Genomic DNA, 24,999 nt, shown 5'->3' on the forward strand with positions numbered 1-24,999 from the left:
AAGTCATCAATGGGCGTGACTGCATGAGTGTGTGACGTCACAGAGCGACAGTTATTTATCGCATTTGAAACATTGCTTCAAGATGGCGAGGACGTGTTTCTTTCTCGTTGCTTTGATTTGTTGTTTCATGCTCTACTTCAACCTCGGTTACCTGCTAGGACTTCAACAGGTGAGCCTTAAACGAGTGAGAAGATTTACGTGTACGTTTTACCTGGTTTAAAGGTGCGGTTTGAAAACCTTCCATGTGGATGGTAAAATGTGCAAGTGCTCGTTTCCACCTCGCTGGAGCTGAGTTTTTCGAACCGACTTCGTCGTGTGTGTGTGTGTGTGTGTGTGTGTGTGTGTGTGTGTGTGTGTGTGTGTGTGTGTGTGTGTGTGTGTGTGTGTGTGTGTGTGTGTGTGTGTGTGTGTGTGTGTGTGTGTGTCCGATTTCACCACCAATTGGTCCAAATAAGTTTTCCTGATCCAAAATGTTTTTTGCTTCCATCTCTCTCATATAGAAGCTGCCAGGATATTTCGGATACATCTCCGAGAGTCTGGTAAACCTCGTTACGTTTCAGGTATGACGTCAAACAACACTCCATCAATATGTGACAAATTTTCCGTGTAAGCAACAGTACACAAGTGTTTTATAAGAGGAGGTAAAATTCAAAGAGCAGAGATAAAGGACACCAGCAGGAACCTTACAAACAGGTAGGGAAGTGGGAAAGGCAGGTGAGTCGGCTGTGGAATAACTTTGTATCTCCTGAGTCGATATCTCTTCCACCGCACACTTCCACAACATAATAACATTGTCCAGACAGAGCTTATGACGTGGTGTTTTAAAACCTTGTGGTCTCCACACATCATTCGCCACAAACATAAACAATCTCGTCAAGTACAATCGTCCCAATGTTGTTCTTCTGAGTGACCACATGTGCATCAGAAAGAGCTGATGGACAATTTGTATCGAGCTCTGAGTTTACATCGTACACATTTCCGGGTGGTACTTTCCCTTCGACAGTAAAACACAATTCAGGAAATTCACTTTGACTGATACAAGATGTTTTGTTTATCTCTGTCTGTCGTACAGGAGCCTCCAGGTCTTTCTGACCATCTTTGGGAAAGATTCTTCAACTATGTTCCCTTCTTGAAGATAAGATGGTTTCGAGAGGGGGGGGGGGGCATTGGGATTCCCATGTTTGTATGAGATTATAACCGTGTGTAGCTTTTCTTGGTTACTTGATGCAGCTTTCTTCGCTGGAAGAGCATGGGACTTGATTTATTTGATAATCCTAGCCACCTGGGGTAATTGGTTAGGTGAGAGCGGATTGGTTATACCCTCCAATTGTGGGTGAGAGACGTGATTGCGTCTTGTTATTTATTTGCATGTTCACTGGGATTAGCAGTGCAGATGGTACATCAAGATATTTTGTTTGTGTCTGTCCTCCAGAAACCTCAAAGTTTTTCCGACCATCCCTTGAAAAGACTCTTCAACCTTGTTCCTTTCTTGAAGGTAAGATGGCATGGATGACTCCAGGTACGTGATATAAAATACCATATTGGGATGAAGGTTAAAATTTATATATAACATTAAACCGGTAAACCAGTTCAGTTGCAGTTTGTAATAAAACACAGAACCACCGCTGCCTGATACAGTACCAGCTGCTACACCGCTAACTGTAGCAACAATCAGCCTAGACGCCTTCAGAAGGCTTTTATTTGGCAAATCAGGAGCCCACCTCTTGAGGAAATGGATCAATCCAGGGACATATTTCTGGCTCACTGGTTGTCATCAGCATGGAGTGGATACCCCTTGGGCTGAGGAGATTGGCTGGTAGACCATCCTGTGGTGTGTGTGCACGTCTGTGTGCATGAGTGCATCTGTGTGCGCTTGTTGTGTGAGAGAGTACAACTTTGACTCGAGGACTTAAACTCGAAGAAGAAGATGAGTGAAAACCTATCCTTTTTGACATTGTTGCTCTTTCTATTCTAACGCAGCCCCGGAAAACAAACTGGATATCAAAACTCTCTCAGGGTAAGTCATTATGTTCCATTATGTTCATTTTCATCTTTGTTCTATTTGCCATACATGATGAGATTGCAGATTGAATCGAATTCACACGCATTGAACAGAACACCACAAATGTAAGTATGTTTATTCACTTCTTTTTTTTGTATACAAGATCGAGGCTCATGAAAGAGCTTACACTTGAACAAGCATGTGGTAAGATGAACCGATTGGAGCAGAAGAAGAGCAGCAGACATTTGCAGTGAAGTTCGTCATAACCAAGTCTCGAAGAGAAGATACTCCATTGACTGAGATCCGGGTCGGGAAATTGACAGATTGTGCCAGTCCCCGTTGGTCGCAGAAGTCCTTTGCTGAAGAGCCATGACTAGTGAGAGAGGTACCCACACCCAGCCAACTGGCATGGTGACAGTTGAAATCACCACATATGAGGAAGAGACGGTTGGGATGAGTGGATAGAAGTTGGTCCATGTTGTCAGACAGCGAGATGTAAATGGAGTCATCACTGTTTGGTGGACGGTACAACACACACATGAAAAAACGGTGGGAGCGAAGGGGATGCCGTAGCCAGAGGTACTCCTGGGGGTGAGATGGAGAGAGGGCAGTGCAGGGCGAGTGAGGAAGAGAGTTTTTGATAAAGATAGCAACCACACCACCAAGACAAGGCTCAGGTCTATCATACCGGAGGAGGGAGTAACCAGGGAGAGATATTAAGGAATCAGAGACATCTTCAAGGAGGAAAGTTTCTGTTAAGCAGATCAAGTCTGGTTTGTCAGAAGCAACCTGAATGGAGAGATCAATCAAGTTTGAGCGAAGGCCCCAGATGTTTGAGGTCCATACCGTTAATGAAGAGGAAGGGGGAGCATCGGATACAGGACAGGGGAGGGGGGGGGGGGGGTCGGGTAAGATGTGGAAGAGGAGGAGGAGGTAGGGAGAGCTGTTGAAGGTGTGTCAGAGATTTCAGAATAGTTTGGAGGAAGGGAAGGATGAGGAGGACAAGGGGTTTGATGGTGATTGGGTGAGGCACAGCAAGGTGTTGTTTGAGGGGGGGGGGGGGCAGAGAGAGGAAGAAGGTTGGAGGAGATGGAGGTTGACAGTTGGAAGGGAGAGGAAGCAGGGAGGACGCTTTGAGGAGGAGGGGGGAGAAGGGAGAATTGGAGAAAAAAAAGTCGGGTGGGGAGATTTGAAGGGGAGAGGGGAGTTTTTAAGGAGAGGGGTGAAGGTGTAATTTAGGAGGAGCGAGGTGAGGGGGGAGTTTGGGAGGGGATGGTGAGGGGGGAGTTTAGGAGAGGAGGGGTGAGGGGGATGTTTAGGAGGGGAGGGGCGAGGGTGGAGTTTATGAGGGGAGGGATGAGTTTGGATTTTAGAAAGTGTTGGACAATTATAAATGGAAAACGAACATTTATTGCAAAATTAGTTTCTTGTGATTTTCAAGTCAGAGATCCTTTTGAAAACGTTGGAAGAACGAACGAACACGAACAAAGAAGGAAATAAATAATGTATATATATGTATTTTTTTAATTAAGATTTTAAACAAAGGGTAAGATGTTCGGGGGAAGTATGGGGTGAAAAGAAGACTCGGAAAAACTGTGAGAGAACGAAAATAAATGGACCACAATCGACCGCTGAGAGAAGACAACAAGGCCTCAAGGCAGTAAACTTGAAAGACGAGGCCTCAAAATCGCGGCAGGAAATAACCGACGATTTTATACAGGTGTGCATGATTTACACCAAGATCTTCCTAGAGACACACAGTAGGTACACACACCGTGACATAAAAATACAGTTTTGACAAAAATACAAACCGGGAACAATTACTTAACTTTGATAGCATGGAGAGCGTGGAGATCTTCGAAAAAACACAACTTCGCCTGCAAAACCGGAAGCGGAAGTTCCCTTCTTCAGGCAAATTTCAGGTAAATTACCTTTTCTTCAGGTAAAACTTCGGGTAAATTACCTTGTCTAGTTTTGATCATTTATAACTTATCTCCTATTATTTGAAGCACAATGAAACCAAGAAACCACTTTCTCTGGGTTAATCTGCTGGTGGTCTTTATCTGAACTCCTCGCTCATGTTGCCAAGGAAGATAGGTGTTCAGGTCCCTCGTGCGATGGAATTGTTCATTGTCTACCAATGTCTTTGTAATTCACATTCAAGTACACAGGTGTTTATATCAATATCCTTGTCCCCTAATTGATGTATGTATCTTTGAATCAATGAAAGTTGAAATAAGCCTTTTAACACTCTCTTTGCTCTTGTTTACAGGACTAACATCTTCCTGGAGCGAGTACTTCAACCGAGCCGCCACTCAACACTGGCAGATGGGAATGATGATGAATTACCAAAAATTTATTACACTTGTCGTGTTCCTCAGCCTCATCATCGAGGTATAAAAGTGATATAAGCTCATGGGCTTTGGTTAACAATCTCGTTGACAGACCATTTCAGAGTTTATTTTGGGTGAAAAAGTTCAAGTGATAAAATGCAGGCCCAAACGGAATTACACCTCAGATTGAACAAGTGATGCTAAACAGCAGGAGGTCATATACCCAAGGATCCATCGCTACTTGGTGGAGGAGTAGACCGTGGGGTTTGTGATTAGTCTCAGTCAAGATTGAGAAATGTCAGGTTTTAAATTTTAAAATATCCCAAAACAACAACCCAACAAAAATATGCCAAGACACAAGGTCCTCTCTTAATGTGTATTGTTTGCTGCTCTTTGTGTTACAGATCATAAATGGCTTCCAGAATCACCGACATCGCAACAAATGCTGTAAGTTCAAGCTTCTGGAATTGAGATTGGGGACATTTTACGAAAGTACACTAATAATAAAATTAAATTAACTTGAGGAATTGCCACTCCATCTGGTAATGATTTTGTTAACTCATTCACAGCCTGCACGGGAAAAAACTACACGAAGAGCAGAAGCACCGGGAGACGGAATGATGGGATCCCGGAAGTGGATGCTCTTATGGTGATCATGGAATCACAGCAGCATCACACATCGCGACCACCAGCTCTTCAGAATCAGACGGCCATGCTACAGAGAGGTGATGGTTTATCCACAGTGATGCAGAGCGGCTTCAGATCATATGGCATCAGATCAGAGGCCCGAGAGAATGTGTCTCTTGTGTCTCATGGAATGGAGAATGGAAATTTAGAGTTTTGTACAATCCTCAATTTGATGTCCATTTGGTTCACGACAATCAATCAGCAAGTGATCATCACTGTTCATGCATCCTGACATGTAAACACCCGATGGTGTATGATTGAATCGGATTCAGTCGGAATCGGAATACCCAACCAACTAGGAATACCTGTACAGTGTGAACTTGGCCAGTCAGCCTGTAAGAATGCACTGGGATCACCTGGATCAACTAAATACATCCTGACATCTAAAAGTTCCTCCCCAGTCCTTGAGCAACAGGGATGGTCTGATATTACTCACCATCTGGTATCACTAGTATCAGATAATGTAACTGAACAAGGCAACACTCATTTTGCAATAAATGTTCGTTTTCCACTAACCGTCCAACACTTTCTACAATCCAAACTCCACCCTCCCCTCCCAATTTCCCCTCTCCTCCAAACTCACCCCTCCCCTCCTAATCTCCAAACTCACCCCTCCCCTCCCAATCTCCCCCATATCTGAACTTAGTGATATTCTGTCCATTGATCTTTTTCTGTCACAATATCTGTTTCATGTTCATTTTTCCTCTTCTTTCCAGGATCTTCTCTCTGTCATGGTGAAGATGATGAGAGTTCTTCCGGTGATGAGAGTACTTCCGGTGATGAGACTACTTCCATTGATGGTAGTTATTGCAGACCTGATCTTGGAGAGTACGAGGTACAGCAGGTGGTGGTAAGCAAGACATTCAATTTCCTTTTTGTGCCTTTGTTACCGAAGTCGCCGGAGGCATTATGTTTTCAGGTTGTCCGTCCGTCCGTCCGTGATAGGTTTTCATTACCGCGATAACTTGAGAACTGCTGAAGGGATCTTAGTCAAACTTGGTGCAGGTATGTATAATGAGGTAAAGATTAACTGATTAGATTTTGGGGTCACGAGGTGAAAGGTCAGAGGTCATGTTTGGTAAAATCCTGTTACCGCAATAACTTGTGAACCAGTGATGTGATCTGCCCAAATTTGATACAAGGATGTATTATGATGCTGAGATTAAATTATTTGATTTTGGCGTCAAGAGGTTAAAGGGTCAAAAGGTATCTGTGATAGGTCTACAACTTGAGAATGACTGAAGCGATCTAATTCAAACTTGGCACAGGTATGTATAATGATGTAAAGATGAACTGATTAGATTTTCTGGTCAAGAGGTCAAAGGTCACAGGTCATGTTAAGTAAAAAATTATGTTGCTGCGCCAACTCCTGAACCAGTAATGGGATTTTGAACACACTTGGTGTTAGTGTTTATGATACAAACATGAACTGATTGGATTGTGGCATCAACAAATTAAAGTTCAGAGGTCACGCCAGGTAAAAATGTGATAACTTGAGAACAGCTGATGGGATTTAAATCAAACTTGGTGCAGGTATTATAATGATGTAAACATGAACCGATTAAATTTTGGGGGGAAGAGGTCAGAGGTCCTGTTTCGGAAAAAATCTTTTGCTGTTCTAACTTGTGAACCGGCAATGGGATTTTGCCCAAACTTGGTACAAGTATATATTATGATGCAAAGATGAACTTCTTATATTTTGGCATCAAATGTGAGAATTGAGGTGATTTGGTGATTTTAGTGAGGTCAGAGGTCATGTCAGGTAAAATGTGATAACTTGAGAACAGCTGATGGGATTTAAATCAAACTTGGTGCAGGTATTATTATGATGTAAACATGAACTGATTCAATTTGGGGTGAAGAGGTCAGAGGTGCTGTTTCGGAAAATATCTGTTGGTGTTCTAACTTGTGAACCGGCAATGGGATTTTGCCCAAACTTGGTACAAGTATATATTATGATGCAAAGATGAACTTCTTATATTTTGGCATCAAATGTGAGAATTGAGGTGATTTTGTGATTTTAGTGAGGTCAGAGGTCATTGTCAGGTAAAATGTGATTCTTGAGATCTTCTGAATGGATTTAAATCAAACTTGGTACAAGTTTCAAGTTCACAAACGTACAGTCGTTCTGTCGACGATTTTGCGATTTCCCAATTTTGTACTTTGTGATGTATTATGGTGTTTCTATCAGTCTTGTAAGTTCTGAAAACGTTCGAGAATAAAAGTTCAGTCTTATCAAGTGATGTACGTGTGAGTTGAGGCGACGCAAGTCGGGTGGTGCTATAATTACGTGATGACATAATTGGTGGTATTACTCCATTTATTTATTATTCCAATTATTTCTTCCTTTTTAGTTCCCATGAGATATCTTAGTCGTTGGTGTGAGCTGTCTCGCCTGGGTTTGAATCCCAACCCAGCTATAAACTGTCATTCCGGTGTTTCATAGGCCCTGTGATTCATCAATGTGTGTGTCGTCCTTCGGATGGACGTTAAACTGGTCATCCGTGTGCCGGAATTAGTTGGTGGACATTAAAGATCCCACGATGTACTTCACAAAGAGGAGGCAAACTATCGCTGGCAACCTGAACACATTTCAAATTCCTGCCCCAACTTCGTACGCTGAGCTGGAGTGGTGACCTGACCAGCAATGTGGCCAAATATCTGCTCTGCCTAGACTAGGAGTTTCAATAAAAGGAAGAAGAGGAGATGCAAGGAGTAAAGGAAGAAGAGAATCAGGGAAAGGAAGAAAAAGATGCATTGCTAGCGAAACGAGAGCTGCAGAAGGGACAGAAAAAGGAACACCAATTAGAGCTGGAATCCACTAATTACCACTAATTACCAACCAATTATAATTATCGTTGCTTGTATGTGTGAATTATTATCTTCATTATGCTATTTCTGTCTCTTCGTGAGCGCAATGTTTCTACCACACAGGTCGAGGTTCTTTCAGAACGCTTGATCATGCAAGATGATCAATTCGATGAGATCACCGTGAAAAACAACAAACTTTCGGCGGATCTCAAAAAAGTTTCCAGCACCTTGTCGGAAGTGGAACTTCAGCTCGAGGAGCAGCAACAACAACATGAGGAACAGCAACAGAAGAACGTTGAGAGCTGCCAAAAGGTAAATAACCGTTATCAAACATGTGGGACTACAGATGGCCAAGGTGGTGAACATCATGCTCACCTGCACATGTTCTGATGAGTTTTAACACCTTGCACGGTTCATGCTGCTCTTGAGACTTTCACAAATGGAAGACTGTTGATTGAGATTTGTGAAACTAGTCCACCTGCTAACTACAGGAGAGCCAGGAAGGGTCATTCCTCTTTGGGGTATTTCGATTACAGTCAATCTATGGTCGGGTCTCAAGAACATTGGGTGTGTGTTCATTTACCAAGCTTCTTGTGGAGAGATCGTCAAGTGGTTTAAGCATTTGAGCAAGCACTCCATTCAAAACCGTGAAGGAACGGATGGCTTGGCAAGCCCGAGCTAGCTGCTTGGTAAAGGAGCACAGCCCGAGCTTGTCCCTTTCAGTTTCGCGTTAAACAGAAGGAGCTTGTTTCAAAAGTTCACTACGAAAAACGCCACGTTAGCGCCAGGAAAGGCCATGTTATTAACCCAACATTTGTGGGTTATTTAGAGTACAGTAGATCTTCGCTCAGTTCTGTAAGTAAACCTTACTTCACGGATGTTGGGATTCCTCCAAATTTCTTAATTTAGTGTTTTAAAGAGCATTAGCGACTGTTTAAAAAGTTAATCACACGTGTTTGTAGTTCATAATAGCCGGCGAAGCCGGTGTTGTCAATAAACGCGTACGTATTATGTCGAAAACCTGATTATGCCTTGGCTTGAGAATTCCGAAGCGCAATGGAGGCCGCCATCTTGCGGATGCGGAAGTATGCATAACAAATTGAAAACGTTCAATAGGAATTTCTTTCACCCGTCATTGTTTGATTCACAATCTTATGCACCTCTAATTTATTATTAAAATACTTTAAGACCAACCTCGGCCCACACGGGCCTGGTTATCTTCAACGAAACGCGTCACCAAACACCGGACCCAATGAGAGTCGAGCATTTGAAAAAATATTTCTAAAACCAAATCACGCACTGGAGGCCGCCATTGACCGGATGCGGAAGTTTGCATAAACCAATTGCGAAAAAGTTCAATAGGAGTTTGTTTCACCCGTCTTTCTTTGATTCACCATCTCATGAACCTCTAATTTGTAATTAAAATACGTTAAGACCAACCTCGTTATCTTCACCGAAAATCGTCACCAAACACCAAAACCAATGAGATTCGAGCATTTGAAAAAGAAAAATTTCAAAGCTTATTACGTGTTTCGGAGGGTGAAAACGGCATCCAATATTCTAATATTGACGAAGAATTATTTTTTAGAAATCTCGTGGTCGTCGGGGATAGTTTTTCACCGCCAGAAATATGGTATAAGCGGTTTACATATTTAGTTTAGAAATACGGATAGTTTTTCACGGCCAGAAATACGGTATAAGCGTTTACATATTTAGTTTAGAAATACGGATAGTTTGTCACGGCCGGAAATATCCGAAGTTGAGACGGAATTCACCGAATTCATCACTGCAAGCTAACTTCTTCTGGTGGAGGAAGCCGCAGTGCCCGGAGAGAACCAGTCCTGACAGCGACTGAAGTTAGAAGACTACACACATACTGTGAAAACGTATGTTAAGCCCAGTTAAAATTTCTTAAAATAGGCCTTAAGCTAGCACATCGTATAGTTACTTCCTTAAGCTTCTTGTGACATTTATTGTATGCAGGTATTGGGGAGGACTGTCTGCTCTTCTCTTTTACCAAGTCATACCAGGTACGGTACCTACACCGACCTACTATCAACTACCTAACCTACTGATGCCATAGTGATGGGTAAAATAGTGGCAAGAGGCTTTGGCTTCGCCAGCTCATTGCGGCTTTGCAGTCGGTACTAGTATTTTTACTTCCAGTAGAAGCTGTTGATCACACAGAAACGCCATTATAGCAATAAGATATTTATACACGTTATCACTGCAGGAAAAACACCTTGGGGAAGTCGGACATTATTAGTATGAATATTATTTTGTATTAGCATCAATAATATGCGATTATCATTAATTTTGTTATTAAAAGCGTCTTTGGAAAAACGCCACGATAAATCTTCTTTGGAAAAACGCCACGATAAAGCTAATTTAACATTTATATACACCTCAACGTTCAACCCCATTGACGGCAATGGCGGGGAAACTCGCCCGGGGGGAGAAAACCCCCTTGGGGAGCGGGGCAAATGAATGTGCTACAACCGTCATTGTGCAACCCTTCGTCATCCTGTCAGGTTTAGTTGAGATTGGTCTTGGATAAGTAACGACAGAATGTGTTGGCGTCAAAAATTCATCAGATCAGACACGAAATGGCGTATTTAGTGTGATTCCATGTGAACTTTGCACTGAAACCAGAATTGATCCCACTTTAGACTTGAGAAGACACCTCCATAAAGTATTGATTATGTGTAGATCAGAAAACAGTAACTTTAACTGTTGATTACACTGTCATGTACCACACAGGTCGAGGTTCTTTCACAACGCTTGATCATGCAAGATGATCAATTCGATGAGATCACCGTGAAAAACAACGAACTTTCGGCGGATCTCACGAAAGTTTCCAGCACCTTGTCGGAAGTGGAACTTCAGCTCGAGGAGCAGCAACAACAACATGAGGAGCAGCAACAGAAGAACGTTGAGAGCTGCCAACAGGTAAAGAACCGTTATCCAACATGTTGGATTACAGATGGCCAAGGTGGTGAACATCATGCTCACCTGCACATGTTCTGATGAGTTTTAACACCTTGTAGGATTCATGCTGCTCATGAGACTTTCACAAGTGGAAGACTGTTGATTGAAAGTAGAACAGAAAACAAACTTTCCTGTCAATGACACCGTCATGTTTCTGTCGCACAGGTCGACCTGCTACCTGAGCTGTTGAAAGCAAATGAGCATAAACACCATGGGCTCGCTGTCCAATTTGAAGGACTTTCAGGGCATCAATCACACCTGAGCAGCAGGTTTGCTGCATTGGAACAGCAGCAGCAAGAACAGCGAGAGAGGCAGGAGCACCAGGATGTTGATTACCATCAACAGGTGAGCAACCGTTATCAAACAATGTGGGACTTGCTCTGCAATGTGTAACTGGTGAACACAAAAGAGCAGATACCAAAGAGTTGAAGATAATGTTTCCCTTGATGTGTCTTATGTGTTTTAATCACTTGCAGGTGACGCAGCTGGAGACGGATTTGGAGGATCGAGACAACCGCTGGAGAGACGTGGCCGTTAAAAACCACAACGCCATGAAAGCGATGTACGAGCTGTTCAAGTGGATGGAGAAATTGAAAGAGAAGGAACAGGTGTGCCGAAAGAACCAGCAGCAGGTGTATCGATCACAGCCAAATAAGGTACCGCAGCACAATCTCAAGAAGCCAACACAAATACTACAGTTAACCCATGAAGTGCTCCATTTACTGCTCTTTCGGCCATAAATGCTTTTTGTTAACGGCTTTTCTCCACCAATTAGAAGCAAGATTTCCATAAGTTACCTGGGAATTACACATTGTAAGAAAAGTCATGATTCGTTCTTTTGGTTGACGTCAGTTTAAACTCATTTACTGGAGGATAGTGGCCCAACGCTCTTTATGGGTTGACAATGCTTATGGGTTGACAATGTTTATGATAACAGTTTATGGGGTAACTTTAAAGGTTAAAAACAACATTGTTGGGCAGTCATCAAAACACGGAAACCAACTCGCATTTCTGAACATTCGAATCATTTTCCAATCTGGTTTTACTTTGGAACACGATATTTACTGGTGAAGAACTCGTCCTCAGGTTCGGGTTAATTCCGTCGAAAATGGCGTATTTTAGTCTAACTTGTAATATCGACTTTCACCACCAGGAGGCGCGACACGATAAACATTTACATAGAGAGAATTGGTGTACACGTCCACCCTGAACCCTGGGGACTGAATTGTTTTTACCCTCTAAAACTTTCCTGTGCACACCCTTCATACAACCAAAGGTTTTCAACTCATTCTGTCCAGTGGTTCAGGAGTGCATGGATGTCAAACAAACACACAAACAAGTACAGATACATTCAAGTACACCGACCCAATGCCAAATAATTAAATATCCTACAGCGCGGCATGTCCGGGCGCCCATGGCGCCCGACAATACCGCAGTGCAGCTCATAGAGACTGCATTGGGAGGGAGAGGTGTACGCTAATTGATTGATTAATTGTATAATTAAAATCAATAAAAGATTATCACAAAATATTTTCTTAATAAATTGGCTAATAGCATAACTAAACCACTAATGCTTCATCCGAAGATGTTTCTTTTAGAAATGTAATTAAATATGTCATCAATAAAAAATTAAATAATTGATTGATTAATCAATAAATAATTAATCGATTAAATGATTAATCAATAAATCAAATATATCCTTGATAGCCACATCACTTGGTCGCTGTCATGTCCAAATATTAGCTACCCAGCTCAAAAGGTGCCTGAGATATTGGCCAAATGAGAAAGAAAATAAATAAATGATGAATAATGAAAATAAATAAATAATAATCATTAAAAAATTAAATTATCAATCATTTTGGTCACAGAACACATAAACCACCACCATTTCATCAGAATCTGTAACTGAAAAAAAAAAATTTGGGTCATTAATCGAATAATTAAATGATTAATCAATAAATCAAATATATCCTTGATAGCCACATCACTTGGTCACTCATGTCCAAATATTAGCTACCCAGCTCAAAAGGTGCCTGAGATATTGGCCAAATGAGAAAGAAAATAAATAAATGATTAATAATGAAACTAAATAAATAAAAATCATTAAAAAATTAAATTATCAATCATTTCGGTCACAGAACACATAAACCACCATCATTTCATCAGAATCTGTAACTGAAAAAATAAAAATTTTGGTCATTAATCGAATAATTAAATAATTAATCGATTAATTGATTAATTAATAAATCAAAAATAGCCTTTGCAGCCAAATCACTTGGTCACTCATGTCCAAATATTAGCTTCTGAGCTCAAAAGGTACCTGAGATATTGGCAAAATGAGAAAGAAAATAAATAAATGATTGATAATGAAAATAAATGAATAAAAATCATTAAAAAATTAAATTATTAATCAATTCGGTCATAGAACACATAAACCACCACCATTTCATCAGAATTTGTAACTTAAAAAAAAAAATTTTTGGTCATTAATCGAATAATTAAATAATTAATCGATTAATTGATTAATTGATTGACAAGAAAGAAAGACAAGACAGTACAGATACATTCAAAGTACACCGCCCCCATGCCAAATAATTAAATATCCTACAGCGCGGCATTGCCGGGGCGCCTCTGGCGCCCGACAATACCGCAGTGCACCTCATCGAGGCTGCATTGGGAGGGAGAGGTGTACGCTAATTGATTGATTAATTGTAGAATTAAAATCAATAAAAGATTATCACAAATTATTTTCTTAATCAATTGGCTAATAGCATAACTAAACCACTCGTGTTCATCCGAAGATGTATCTTTTAGAAATTTAATTAAATAAGTCATTAATAAAAAATTAAATAATTAATTGATTCACCAATAAATAATTAATCGATTAAATGATTAATCAATAAATCAAAAATATCCTTGATAGCCACATCACTTGGTCACTGTCATGTCCAAATATTAGCTTCCCAGCTCAAAAGGTGCCTGAGATATTGGCCAAATGAGAAAGAAAATAAATAAATGATTAATAATGCAAATAAATAAATAATAATCATTTAAAAATTGCACTATCAATCAATTCGGTCACAGAACACATAAACCACCACCATTTCATCATAATCTGTAACTGGGAAGAAAAAAAAAATTGTCATTAATCAAATAATTAATCCATTAATTGATTAATTGATTAATTAATAATTTATTAATCAATAAATCAAAAATATCCTTGATAGCCACATCACTTGGTCACTCATGTCCAAATATTAGCTTTTGAGCTCAAAAGGTGCCTGAGATATTGGCCAAATGAGAAAGAAGATAAATAAATGATTAATAATGAAAATAAATAAATAATAATCATAAAAAATTAAATTATAAATCAATTCGGTCAGAGAACAAATAAACCACCACCATTTCATCAGAATCTGTAACTTAAAAAAAAATTTTTTTTTTATCATGAATCAAATAATTAAATAATTAAATAATTAATAAATTAATAAATAAATAATAATAATAAACAAATTAAATTATTAATCAATTCGGTCAGAGAACACATAAACCACCACCATTTCATCAGAATATGTAACTTATAAAAAAAAATTTTTTTAGTCATTAATCGAATAATTAAATAATTAATCGATTAATTGATTGATTAATTAATAAATCAAAAATAGCCTTTGCTGCCAAATCACCTGGTCATTGGCATGTCCAAATATCAGCTTCCTAACTCAAAAGGTGCCTGAGTTAATGGTCAGAAGAGAAAGGAAATTTAATTAATTAAATAAGTACTTAATTAATCGCTAATAATTAAATAACTCCTCAATTAATTGATTAATCAAAAAACAAAAAAATAATATTTTTGACAACGGACTTGCTCACTACTGTGCCGAAATTTCAGCTTCCTAGCTCAAAGGATGGCTGAGATATCGTCCGGACCAGTGTTTCCCAACCGTTTTCTGATCGAGTACCACTTGGAGGTCCCGTACCGTCGCCGCGTACCACCTGGTTTCAGAAAAACCCAATCCGCGTACCACCTGGTTCCAGAAAAACTCAATTCGATAAGATATCAGGCTTATTTCAATTTAATGCGAGGGTTGCATCTGTTTCTTCTCCACCAGCTGGTCGATGCGGGGCATAACTTTGCTCACAGCACATCGGAAATCATGAAATATATCAGAAATCAGAAATAAAAAAATTATCAGGCCAAATCATTTTTTTTAAAGGTTGTCGCGAACCACCTGGAAGGCCCTCGCGTACCACTAGTGGTACGTGTACCACAGGTTGGGAAACACTGGTCCGGACAAACAAACAAGAAAGAAAACAAGAAAACAACCAGAGTGAAAACCGAGTACTCCCTTTCAGCGTTCGTCACTGCCGAGCTCACTTCGGTGCCCAGCAATGACGATTTGCAATGCCTGGAGATGGCATAGGAAAGGAGCGGTGTACAACAGAGTGAAAACTGAGTACTCCCTTTCAGCATGCGTCACTGCCGAGCCCCCTTCGGTGCCCGGCAATGACGATTTGCAATGCCTGGAAATGGCATAGGAAAGGTGCGGTGTTCAACAACCAAGAAAACAAACAACCAGAGTGAAAACTGAGTACTCCCTTTCAGCGTGCGTCACTGCCGAGCCCCCTTCGGTGCCCGGCAATGACGTTTTGCAATGCCTGGAGATGACATAAGAAATGTGCGGTGTACAACAAACTATAACTGCACTCAGTAGAGACATACCTCCGCAAGGTGAACAGGTCACGTTTTGTATCCCAGAGTAGACCAGAAAATCACAATACAGAATCACATTTAATCAAAATCATCCGTCCACAACTTTTTGACAAATCCGGCTTTGTAGCATTTTTGGCCCAATCTCCCGATGGTGAAGAATCGCTTAAAAATTATAGTAGCCGTATCCGGAGCTTCACCAAAATCTAATAATTTCGTCCTGCTCACGTCTCTGACAAATTTCGTCCGCATCCATCCACAAATTTTTGAGATATCTTGTTCACAAACGGACAGACAAACTGACAAACGGACAGACAGACAGACAGACAGACAGGGGTGAAAATATAATCTCCATCCACCTTTGGTGGCGGAGGTAACAAACACACAAACAGACAAACAAATAAACAAACAATCAAACAAACACACAAACAAACAAACACACAAACAGACAACCACACAAACAAACAGACAAACACAAAGAAACAAACAAACACACAAACAAACACATAAATGGACAAACACACAAACAAACACACAAATGGACAAACACACAAACAAACACACAAACAAACACACTAACAAACAAACACACAAACAGACAAACACACAAACAAACACCAAACACAGAAATAAACACACAAACAGACAAACAAATAAACAAACACACAAACAAACACCAAACACACAAACAAACAAACACACAAACAAACACACAAACAAACACACAAACAAACACACAAACAAACACACAAACAAACACACAAACAAACAAACACACAAACAGACAAACACACAAACAGACAAACAAACAGACAAACACACAAACAAACACACAAACAAACACACAAACAGACAAACACACAAACAAACACACAAACAAAGACTTCTCCAGTGATAAATTGGATGATTGCTATTATTATGATGATTATGATGATTATTATGATTATTATTATTAATATTATCATTTTTGGAGCAGGTGCGGTGTTCACTTTACAGTATTGTCAATTTCATGTTCTTCTGCTGCTGTTTTATTTGAAAAACTCTTCATTTGTTTCCACAGGGTGCTCGCGTTGTTAAGCACGTCGTCCCAAGTGGTCTGGACCTCAAAACTTCCAACAATACCTGGAGGTCCAGCACGAAAACAGGGATGACAAGTTGTGATCAAGTGAGTTTGGTGTGTTCTATTTGAGAGGATGCTCATTTGTGTCGATTTCACGTTAAAACATCAAACTTTCCTTTCTTCTCTCATTTATTATGATTATTATTACTAGGGCATGCCCGTACTATATATAAGCTAGGACGTGCCCGTACGTGGGTGCCCGTTCCTTGCCAAAAAAAAAAAAAAAAAAAAAAAAAATTTGTGTAGGGGTGTGTGTGTGTAAACATCCTAGGGCGTGCCCGTACGTGGGTGCAAAAAAACATGCGTGCAAACAACAACAACAAAAAAAAACTTTGAAACCACGTGGCAGTAACGACCACAGAACCCCCCCCCCCCCCTCTATTTACATGAATGGTTTGGTCCATTCGCAACGACCACAGAACCCCCCCCTCTATTTACATGCAATGGTTTGGTCCAAAGCGAACGGTTTGGTCCATTCGATGTGATTCGATGATTCGATGTGAATGGTTTGGTCCATTCGCAACGACCACAGAACCCCCCCCTCTATTTACATGAATGGTTTGGTCCATTCGCAAAGCCAAAGCGAACGACCACAGAACCCCCCCCCCTCTATTTACATGAATGGTTTGGTCCATTCGCAAAGCCAAAGCAAACGACCACAGAACCCCCCCCCCCCCCCCTCTATTTACATGAATGGTTTGGTCCATTCGCAACGCCAAAGCGAACGGCGAACGGCTAAATCGCCATAGCTCGGTAAGTACTTGTCCGATTAATTTCAAACCTTGAAAAGGCACATCCTCGGGTCCCCAGCAATATACCTGGCAAGTTTCAAGTATATCGGACCGGTAGTTGTCGAGAAACAGCGGTCACAGACAAACATACACACACACATACACACATACAAACACACAGAGATTACTGGAATTATAGATAGATGATTATTATTATTAATATTATCATTTTTGGAGCAGGTGCGGTGTCCACTTTACAGTATTGTCACTTTCATGTTTTTCTGCTGCTGTTTTATTTGAAAAACTCTTCATTTGTTTCCACAGGGTACTCGCGTTGTTAAGTACGTCATCCCAAGTGGTCTGGACCTCAAAACTTCCAACAATGCCTGGAGGCCCAGCACGAAAACAGGGATCACAAGTTGTGATCAAGTGAGTTTGGTGTGTTCTATTTGAGAGAATGCTCATTTGTGTCGATTTCACGTTAAAACATCAAACTTTCCTTTCTTCTCTCATTTATTATTTTGACACCTCACCAATAACACCTCCTTTGTTTTATTCCCATTTCCTTCCCCAAGGATGTATGTCGACAGTTTCGAGTTCTCCTCAACAAAATGACACCGGAAAATTTTGGCCGCCTCATAAATCAGATGAAGAGGGTCAATATCACCAAAGAAGAAGATCTTGAGGACATTGTACAGCTTGTCCTGGACAAGGCGATAAAGGAATCCAAATTTTCTGAGGTGTACGCACACGTGTGTCACCACCTTGCAAAGGTGAGTTAAGTTAACCACTACCACAACTCATGAGAGGAAGAACACCATACCAACAGACATCATTTTCTGAAACTTGTGAAATATCTGCTCTGCGCCCCTCCTATCACCTCCTACCACCTCCTACTACCCCCTCCTACCACCACCCCATCCTACCCCCTCCTACCACCCCCTCCTAACACCTCCTCCTACCATCTCCTACCACCTACTCCTACCACCCCCTCTTACCATTGCCCTCCTACCATTTTCTCCGACCACCGCCTCCTACCACCTCCTACCACCCCCTCTTACCACCCCCTCTTACCACCTCCTCCTCCCACCTCCAACCACCTCCTCCTACCACCCCCTCCTTCCCCACTCCCCTTTCACAAACTGATACACAGTGTGCATTACTCTCATTTCCTTGGTGATATTTCCTCCCAAACTTGTTTACCCTCCATTACAGGCCTCACTGCACTCCTTCCCTTCTTTTTTTCACTCCCTCTATTATAGGCCTCACTGCACTCCTTCCCTTCTTTTTTTCACTTTTGATTTTCTCAATTTATCTCCCTTGACCCACACCTGTTTAGAAAGTATTTAATAAACAGGTACCCCCTTTTCTTCAACAACATCCACCATTCTTTGATGTTTTCATAGATTGAGGTACAAGGAAGAGATAAACCTGGAAAGGTCCTCAACTTCCACACGCTCCTCATTGAAAGCTGCAAGAATGAGTTGAGAATGGGGAATGATGCGAACTCCAGCTCGGATGATGACGCATCCAAAGAGAAAGGTCGACAGCGCGCGCTGGGCCACGTGGTCTTCATCGGGGAGCTTTTCAACGCACAGGTATTGGACGAATCATTTATCACCAACACAGGTAAGGGATTGCTCCAGGATGGGAATGAGCAATCTCTCGAGTGCTTCTGTCGTCTCATTGGAATTGCTGGAAAGGTCATCGACTCGACGCAAGCCAAAATGGTAATGAACCTTCACTTTGGAGTTTCCATAAACACCTTTACTCTTCAACTTCCCCTTTAAAATCATCCTTCTTGCTCGTCTTCGTTTTGCTCACCGAGCACCATGTTTTTCTGTCTTCACAGATGGATGAGTATTTCACTTTTTTGGACAAATTAATGAAGGAGCGGAAAATGGTGCCACGCATCCGTTTCATGCTCCAGGATCTGGTAGATCTTCGTATGGTAAGTCACACCTATCGTCCTCAGGTGTGCCAATTCACAATGAATACCTGTCTCAAGCCGTCTACCGTCCCGGTTCCTCGAGCTCGGTCATGCTGATCTTTAGACTCCCTGCCCTCTTTTCAGTGAATTCCCAGACGGTCTTCACTGTTTTGTTTTAAAATGTTTAAACTTCCTTCTTCCGCGTTGTTTACTCTCTTCTATTACAATTCACTCTTCTTCTTCTTTTCATAAGGCTGTTTTCAAATCGCTCTTTTAAATCATTCCCTTTATAAAAGTTTAACCTCTTACAGTTTTTCCCTTCTCAAAACTCTAAACTCACTTTCATTCCACCCTTCCTCCAACGTTTTCAAATGTATCTGACTTGAAAATCCCGAGAACCCCAGTTTGTTTGCAGTTGATGTTCGTATTTCATTAATCGCTACTTTTGTACATCTTCAGTGCCAAACCCTTCCCTGTCTGTTCCCTCCTCTCCTGGTACTCGCCCCGATCCTACCAACCCTATCTCTTACCAGCATCCCACTCTATACCCCCATTCCATCACTACCTGCCCGCTACCACTCCCTTTCAAAACTCCCCCCACACCCCTTCCCTTCATTTCTCCCCCATAAACTCTCCCCTTTAAATACCCCCCCCCCCACACCCCTTCCCTTCTAATCTCCCCCCTCAACCCTCCCCTTCAAATGTCATCACGCCAGCTGGTTGGGTGTGGGTTCCTCTCTCACAAGCCATGGCATCTCAGCAAAGGACTTCTGTGACACACTGGGACTGACACAATCTGTAAATTTCCCGACCCGGATCTCAGTCAATGGAGTATCTTCTCTTCTAGACTTGGTTATGACAAACTTCCCTGCAAATGTCTGCTGCTCTTCTTCTGCTCCAATCGGTTATTCTGATCATGTGCTTGTTAAAGTGAACATCTCTCTGGCCATTCTCAGAGAGCCTCCTCAGCGCCGACGAGTCTGGCATTTCACTCAGGCCGACTGGCACGGTCTGCAAGCAGCCATCAATCACCTGGACTGGTCTCCCATCTCTACTGCCTCTGACATCAATTCTTCCTGGGAATTCTTCCAAAGCAAACTGCTCTCTCTCATGCACAGATTTATCCCATCTCGTCTTCAGTTGTCTTACCCTTCCTCCCGTCCATGGTACACTGAGTCTTGTGTTGAGTTAGTTGCCCTGAAACAACTTGCCTTTGCCTCTTCGAAGGCTAATCCAACTGAAGGCAATCTCAGTTCCTTCCACCAAACTCGGAACAAGTGTGTGTCTACCCTCAGGAGTGCCAGGAAGCACTATCTCTCCAAACTCAAGAATGAACTCTCAAACCTGTCTCCTTCCTCCAAATCCTGGTGGCGTCTGGTCAAATCCGTTTCTGGTGTTTGTTCCCCCTCCCTTACCTCAAATGGTGACACAGTTGACACCGCACGTGACAAAGTCAAATGCCTCAACTCTGTTTGCTTCAAAATCTTATGTCCCAAACCCATCTCTCTCTGTTCCCACCTTACCCAGTCATACCCAGCTGCTCTGTGTCCTTCTCTCCCGACAAGGTGGAGAAGTTTTTTCAAACTCGACTCTGATTCTGCAACTGGACCAGACGACATCAGCCCACGGGTCCTAAGATCCTGCTCTGCCGCTCTATCTCACCCTCTCTCTATTCTCTTCACCCTCTCTCTATTCTCTTCACCCTCTCTCTATTCTCTTCACCCTCTCTTTTGCTCAAGGGCATCTGCCATCTGCTTGGAAATCAGCCAACATTACCGTTTTTCACAAAAAAGGTGCAAAAACAGATCCTTGCAACTACAGACCAATCAGCCTGCTCCCAATTATCAGCTCATGGAATCCAATATTGCTTCTGATATCAAATCCTTCCTCTTCACTAATGGCTTGATCTCTGATCATCAATTTGGATTCAGACCAGGTCACTCCACTCTGGACATGCTGCTTCTGCCGTCTCAGCAATGGATGGAGGTCCTCAATGCCAAACAGGAAATCAGAGCTGTCCCCCTTGACATATCACGTGCCTTCGATACGGTCTGGCACCCAGCTCTGCTCACCAATCTCCCATCCTATGGTATCCATGGAAACCTCCACTCATGGCTTGCGGACTTCCTCTCCGGTCATAGTCAACGTGTGGCCCTGAATGGGTTTTTCTCATCTCCCCTTCCTGTTCAGGCTGGAGATCCCCAAGGCAGTGTTCTGGGCCCTGTGCTTTTTCTGGGCTTCATCAATGATTTCTCCGACTCTCTTGAAAATCCTCTCTATCTCTTTGCTGATGACTCCACTCTCTGCCGCTCCATTCCTCATCCCTCAGATCGGCAGTCTGCAGCCTCCTCACTCTCTGCAGACCCAGACAAAATCACAGACTGGGCAAACAAGTGGAACATGCCTTTCAATCCTGACAAATCTCACACTCTTACTATGTCTCTCCGAAAAGACCGACTGGACAACCCTCCCATCTACTTTCTCAACAATCCTCTCCAAGAAGTTCTGTCGCTCAAGCTCTTGGGTCTCACTATCTGCCATGATCTTTCTTGGGAAGACCACATTTCCAAGCTGGCCTCCAAAGCCAGTCGCCGACTGGGCATCCTCCGTCGTGCGAAGTCCTTCCTTGGCACACCTGAGCTTCTCACCACATACAAGGCTTTCATCCGCAGCTCAATGGAATACTGTTCTCCCCTCTGAGCCGGTGCTCCTGCCTCACACCTAGCTCGGCTTCACGCTGTTGAAACGAAAGCTTTCAGCATCATTGGAATCTCCTGTGATGAAGTTAACTCCGAGGGCCTTTCACTTACTCACTGCAGGCAGGTTGGTGGTCTTTCTGTCTTCTACCGACTCCTCTCCGGCCTTGCTCCCACAGCTCTGTCTGTGCTCTGAACCCCAAATATTCCTACAGGTCGCACAAGATCTGCCTGCAACCCTCTTATGGTTAAACTGCCAAAATCTAGGCTCTCTGCTCACCTTCACTCTTTCATTCCTCTTTTCTCCCGCATCTGCAACAAACTCCTTCACTCTCTTCAATCCCACTTCTACCTCCAGGTCTTCAAAACAGCTGTTCACCACCATCTCTTGTGTTCCCACATCCAAAACATTGATCTTTTTCACCCCCGTTAATCCATGCCAAGCCCACCTCTTGAAATTCCGTTTTCTTTCCTGAAATCCCCTGTAGCGTCCATCTTGTTTATACCGTGTACCCCGCCACAGCCCTCTCCCTTCCACAGATCTCCCAATGTGCATGTTCTCTACTGTTGTGCTTCCCTCTCTCCCCCTCTTGTGTCCTGCTCCCTTTATTATATGTTTTTATACGAGTGTGTGTTGGCGCTTATACGAGCCTTGACTTTGTTTGAAAATAAAATAAATAACAAACCACCTGCATCCATAACCACAGGTATGCTCTTCCCTTCCTTAGCATAATTGGATTCCACGCCGAAAGGTCGAGCGACCAAACTACCTCCAAACGATACGTGAGGAAGCTCGTGCAGAACAGCGATGAAGGAGATCACACCACCACTGAAGTTACCATGTGCTGCTCTTTTATGACACAGCACATGGCACACACACACACACACACACATACACACACACACGTACACCAACACACATGCATACACATACACACACATATATATATATATATATATATATATATGCACATTTTTTTTTACACACACACACACACATATACACACACACACACACATATATACACATACACACCCACACACATCCCACATGTATATACATATTTAAAGTGTACGTGCCCTTCCCCTCTCCCCCCTGCGCCCCCACCTCCCCCGTCCCTCCCTCCTCCCTCCCCCACCCGGCAACGCCGTGTGCTTCTGCTCGTAACTAATAAAATTAAAACGAAGAAATATCTCTCTGTAATTTCCTGAAACTCGGTGAAATTCGATGAAATTCGCTCGGTGAATTCACTCTGTTTTAAATCGGTGAAATTTTTCCTTTGGGCGGTGTATAATCGCTCCGAACGAAATATCAATCAGCAATTTCCCATCTGATAATTTATTTATTTTACATATGTGAATTACACGTCCATGCACACGTAAAATGGAGTTTGTTTTTGCACACGTGAAATGAACACGTGAACCTTTACTTCCGGATAATAATGCTGAATGAAATAAGAACGAAGATCCCAGAGTAGACCTTCCCGTCGTTTGATATGGACTCTTCTCTTCTCGGAAGTTCTTCTGCCTCTTCCGTTATCCAGCAGGAGAGGCGGTAAGAAGAGGAAGAGGCGGAAGAGAAGAGGTTATACTTACGCAGCAAAACTTGCAAGTGAAAACACAATCTGGATATTTGCATCAACTTGTGATGTCCTGTCATCTTTGTCTAATTATTCCATCATGAGCGCGAGTAATACATGTTTGGCCGCCATCTTGCTTCTCTTCTGCCTGTTCGGCGCAAAGCAATCTTCCGGAAGAGGCTTCTGTCTTCGGAAGAGACCAAATCGCACGCGCTTCAGAAAATCACAATACAGAATCACATTTAATCAAAATCATCAGTCCACAACTTTTTGAGATATCCTGCTATGTGTCGTTCTTGGCCCAATCTCCCGATGGTGAAGAATCACTTTAAAAATTCTAGGAGCCGAATCCGGATCTTGATGCAACATTGATTCAAACTACTGGGAACACAGCCTTAATTACACACATACTAATGAGATATCTATAGAGATCCTAAGGTGTGCTACGTGTTGCTCGTGGCCTAACTAGGGTGCGACCTTTGACCTTTACACCAAAAATGAGATTATGTACAGGGGATTATTTATAAGGGAATATTACAGATATTTACAAAGTGGAGGGTTCTAAAAACCACAACACTGCACCCTCATTACCTCCAGGGCCGTCCCGGCCCGAAAGAACTTTAACTTAGTGTGACACTCAGGTGTGGTAACCCTCTACTATTAACTTCACCCTGAGTGCGACATTTTTAAAACCATTAAGTATGTCCCGCCTGCTGTGTTGCATTCTATCTAACAGATTCATGCCCACAGGATAACCGAATCACGGAATTAATTTCAAAACTAAACATGGACGGTGGGGAGCATTATTTACAAAGACACTATTTGGTATTTACAAACGCGAACCCAGGACCTGTCTTTTGGGAAACAAAAAGAAGATGTTTTGAAAAGAAGAAAGCATACACTGCACTGCACCGATACCACCAGCACCAATAAGCACCATAGAACAAAAAACACCAAAACACCAATATGCACAAAAAGCACCAAAACACCAATATGCACAAAAAGCACCATCCGGTGCACAGTCATACATTGCAATAAACGAAGCCTTGCGACGTCTCCTCTGCTGGGCCGCTGGTTCTGGATGACTTCTGTGCTTGCTGCCTATTTGGTAATAATAAAAAAAGGCACAAAACGCGTCCACTTTTTTAAAATTAGGGCCAGCAGGGGCCAACTAAAGGTGGTTCACCTGCTTGCCTTAGGTGCCACCTTTGCCATGGTCCGCAAGCAAGATCTCCCTGGCCACAACGGCCGGTCCCCAGCAGAGGTGCCAGGCCCCAAAATGTGGGGTCCATGAATGTGGTGCTCAGCCACAGACCTGTGGTCCATATGGTGGTGCTCGGCCACAACAATGTGCGGTCCATAAGTGTGGTACCGGTCCAGGCAGGCAGCAGCGAGGGTGCGGGCACACAACTG

General features: G+C 42.3%; 1 protein-coding gene across 1 annotated transcript; it reads left to right on the top strand.

Moving 5' to 3' along the window:
- Positions 1–1,216: 1,216 nt before the first annotated feature.
- On the top strand, positions 1,217–23,187 carry LOC137411812 (uncharacterized). Its single transcript, XM_078782670.1, has 15 exons — positions 1,217–1,495; positions 1,981–2,017; positions 4,275–4,396; positions 4,740–4,782; positions 4,905–5,060; positions 5,739–5,872; positions 7,957–8,145; positions 10,594–10,782; positions 10,987–11,166; positions 11,298–11,477; positions 16,590–16,694; positions 17,705–17,809; positions 17,956–18,153; positions 18,787–19,331; positions 22,735–23,187. The coding sequence occupies exons 1-14, from the start codon at positions 1,394–1,396 to the stop codon at positions 19,168–19,170; spliced, it is 2,124 nt and encodes a 707-aa protein (XP_078638796.1). The 5' UTR covers positions 1,217–1,393; the 3' UTR covers positions 19,171–19,331; positions 22,735–23,187.
- The last annotated feature ends 1,812 nt before the right edge of the window (positions 23,188–24,999 follow it).

The sequence above is a fragment of the Myxine glutinosa genome, chromosome 7, assembly GCF_964187855.1.
Source record: "Myxine glutinosa chromosome 7, kmMyxGlut1.1, whole genome shotgun sequence".
Classification (NCBI taxonomy): Eukaryota; Metazoa; Chordata; class Myxini; order Myxiniformes; family Myxinidae; genus Myxine; species Myxine glutinosa.